The sequence below is a fragment of the Branchiostoma belcheri genome, unplaced genomic scaffold (genome assembly GCF_001625305.1).
Source record: "Branchiostoma belcheri isolate BF01 breed outbred unplaced genomic scaffold, Haploidv18h27 scaffold36, whole genome shotgun sequence".
Lineage (NCBI taxonomy): Eukaryota > Metazoa > Chordata > Leptocardii > Amphioxiformes > Branchiostomatidae > Branchiostoma > Branchiostoma belcheri.
This window is the reverse complement of record NW_017803976.1, coordinates 465,371-467,764: the sequence shown is the minus strand read 5'-3', so window position 1 is coordinate 467,764 and position 2,394 is coordinate 465,371. Positions and strand designations below refer to the sequence as shown.

General features: G+C 42.1%; 1 protein-coding gene across 1 annotated transcript in view; it reads left to right on the top strand.

Annotated features, from left to right (window-relative positions):
- Window positions 1–1,898, top strand: part of LOC109475968 — an 18,989-nt gene extending 17,091 nt beyond the window's left edge. The window contains exons 17-20 of the mRNA XM_019776773.1: window positions 60–113; window positions 494–840; window positions 1,441–1,494; window positions 1,868–1,898. Coding sequence (XP_019632332.1) covers window positions 60–113; window positions 494–840; window positions 1,441–1,444 — 405 coding nt within the window. The 3' untranslated portion in view covers window positions 1,445–1,494; window positions 1,868–1,898. The remainder of the gene's footprint in view (window positions 1–59; window positions 114–493; window positions 841–1,440; window positions 1,495–1,867) is intronic.
- Window positions 1,899–2,394: the final 496 nt, after the last annotated feature.

The following is a 2,394-nucleotide window of genomic DNA, read 5'->3' as shown; positions in this document are numbered from 1 at the left end:
CAACAACGTCTTTACGAAGGTACCTTTTTGACTGTTTTTTTTTTTGTAATTCTATTCAGGTGATCAGAAGGAGAAGGCAGTTGCGACACAGCAAAAACCGGAGAAGAGTCCAGGTACTGGCAATATATGCAGTTGTGTATTCCATTACTGTCCACTTTAGTATATTGTTGGGAGAAGTCATTTTGCTGTTGTGATCGGTATTGAGTCTATTGACCATCAGTGTATGTGTGTGTGTGTGTGTGTGTGTGTTTGCGTACGCGTGTGGTGATTAATGTTTTCTCGGTGATATATCTACTTTCGTCACGGCCTATTCGCTACGGAGAGTGCACCTGCTGATGTCTGGAGGGTTATAAGGACTATATGACAATGTCAAGCAATGCTCTATCAATAACATTTCGAGTAGTGTATTGTATATCTTTACTTTCACGGGAATTGAATATCTTTCATGTTCATGTATGATGATCATATCCCATTTTCTCCACTTGTCCTTCAGCTGAAGTCGGCAAATTCTTTAGCGAGGAGAAAGGCCGTTATTTCGGTGATAAAACAACTTTTATTGAAGGCGCCGGCTATGAGAAAATCGGCGTCGAAGAGTGCGCCCGCAGATGTCTGGAGGGTTATGGGGACTATGACGGTGTCAACCCGGTCTGTAAGTCCTTCAACTACCGACCTGCCGATACAGATGAGGAAACCAAGACATCCAAATGCTGGTTACACAAGGAAAACAAGGACACGTCCTCAAAAAGGGAAGAATGGACGGATTGGCCATATCGCAATTATTATCAAAGGAAAGATGTGCCAGCAGCGAAGAGCATGGAAGCAGAAGAAAAGAAAAAGAAGGTATTGGCAATACTTTTTCAAGATCTCCATAATCAATGAGAAAAACGCACAATTCCGTTGTGTGTGATGATAGGCATTTGTCCGGATCGGTAGCGCTCAGTGAAAGGTCGTACAATGTTATCCAATCCACGGAAATGCAAATCCGGCTGGAAGGTCGAACTTGTATTTGCGGTAGAGAGGTCACAGCGAAATTCACAGCAAAAATAAACATCGTGGAAACGTTAGAAATTCCACTAATAATTGAATATCTCCCTTCTTGGTTATTGCAATTGCCTCTGCTTGTTATTCAGGTAACTTGAATTCATCAGATTCTTCAGCGTGCTGGTGAAGCAACATTTCATCGGACAATCATTTACCAAAATAAAGACCTACAAAGAAATGGTCCTGGATCAATATGTTTTGGTCTGTTTTTTCCCTCTTTTTCTCATTATATACTACACAGACATAAGCCCCATGTTTAACTGACATGTGCTTGCTCTTGGACGCGTCACTGCTGGAATCGGTCCAGCTTTTAACCACACCAACAGATCTGAACGTAATTTAGCAACAACGCTTTTACCGAAGGACCTTTTTGACTGTTTTTTTTTAAATTCTATTCAGGTGATCAGAAGGAGAAGGCAGTTGCGACACAGCAAAAACCGGAGAAGAGTCCAGGTACTGGCAATATATGCAGTTGTGTATTCCATTACTGTCCACTTTAGTATATTGTTGGGAGAAGTCATTTTGCTGTTGTGATCGGTATTGAGTCTATTGACCATCAGTGTATGTGTGTGTGTGTGTGTGTGTGTGTGTGTGTGTGTGTGTGTGTGTGTTTGCGTGTGGTGATTAATGTTTTCTCGGTGATATATCTACTTTCGTCAAGGCCTATTAGCTACGGAGGGTTATAAGGACTATATAACTGTGTCAAGCAATGCTCTGTCAATAACGTTTCGAGTAGTGTATTGTATATCTTTACTTTCACGGGAATTGAATATCTTTCATGTTCATGTATGATGATCATATCCCATTTTCTCCACTTGTCCTTCAGCTGAAGTCGGCAAATTCTTTAGCGAGGAGAAAGGCCGTTATTTCGGTGATAAAACAACTTTTATTGAAGGCGCCGGCTATGAGAAAATCAGCGTCGAAGAGTGCGCCCGCAGATGTCTGGAGGGTTATGGGGACTATGACGGTGCCAACCCGGTCTGTAAGTCCTTCAACTACCGACCTGCCGATACAGATGAGGAAACCAAGACATCCAAATGCTGGTTACACAAGGAAAACAAGGACACGTACTCAAAAAGGGAAGAATGGACGGATTGGCCATATCGCAATTACTATCAAAGGAAAGATGTGCCAGCAGCGAAGAGCATGGAAGCAGAAGAAAAGAAAAAAGAAGGTATTGGCAATACTTTTTCAAGATCTCCATAATCAATGAGAAAAACGCACAATTCCGTTGAGTGTGATGATAGGCATTTGTCCGGATCGGTAGCGCTCGTTGAAAGGTCGCACAATAATGCCCAATCCAAGGAAATGCAAATAGATAGATTCTGGCTGGAAGGTAACGTTGAACTTGCA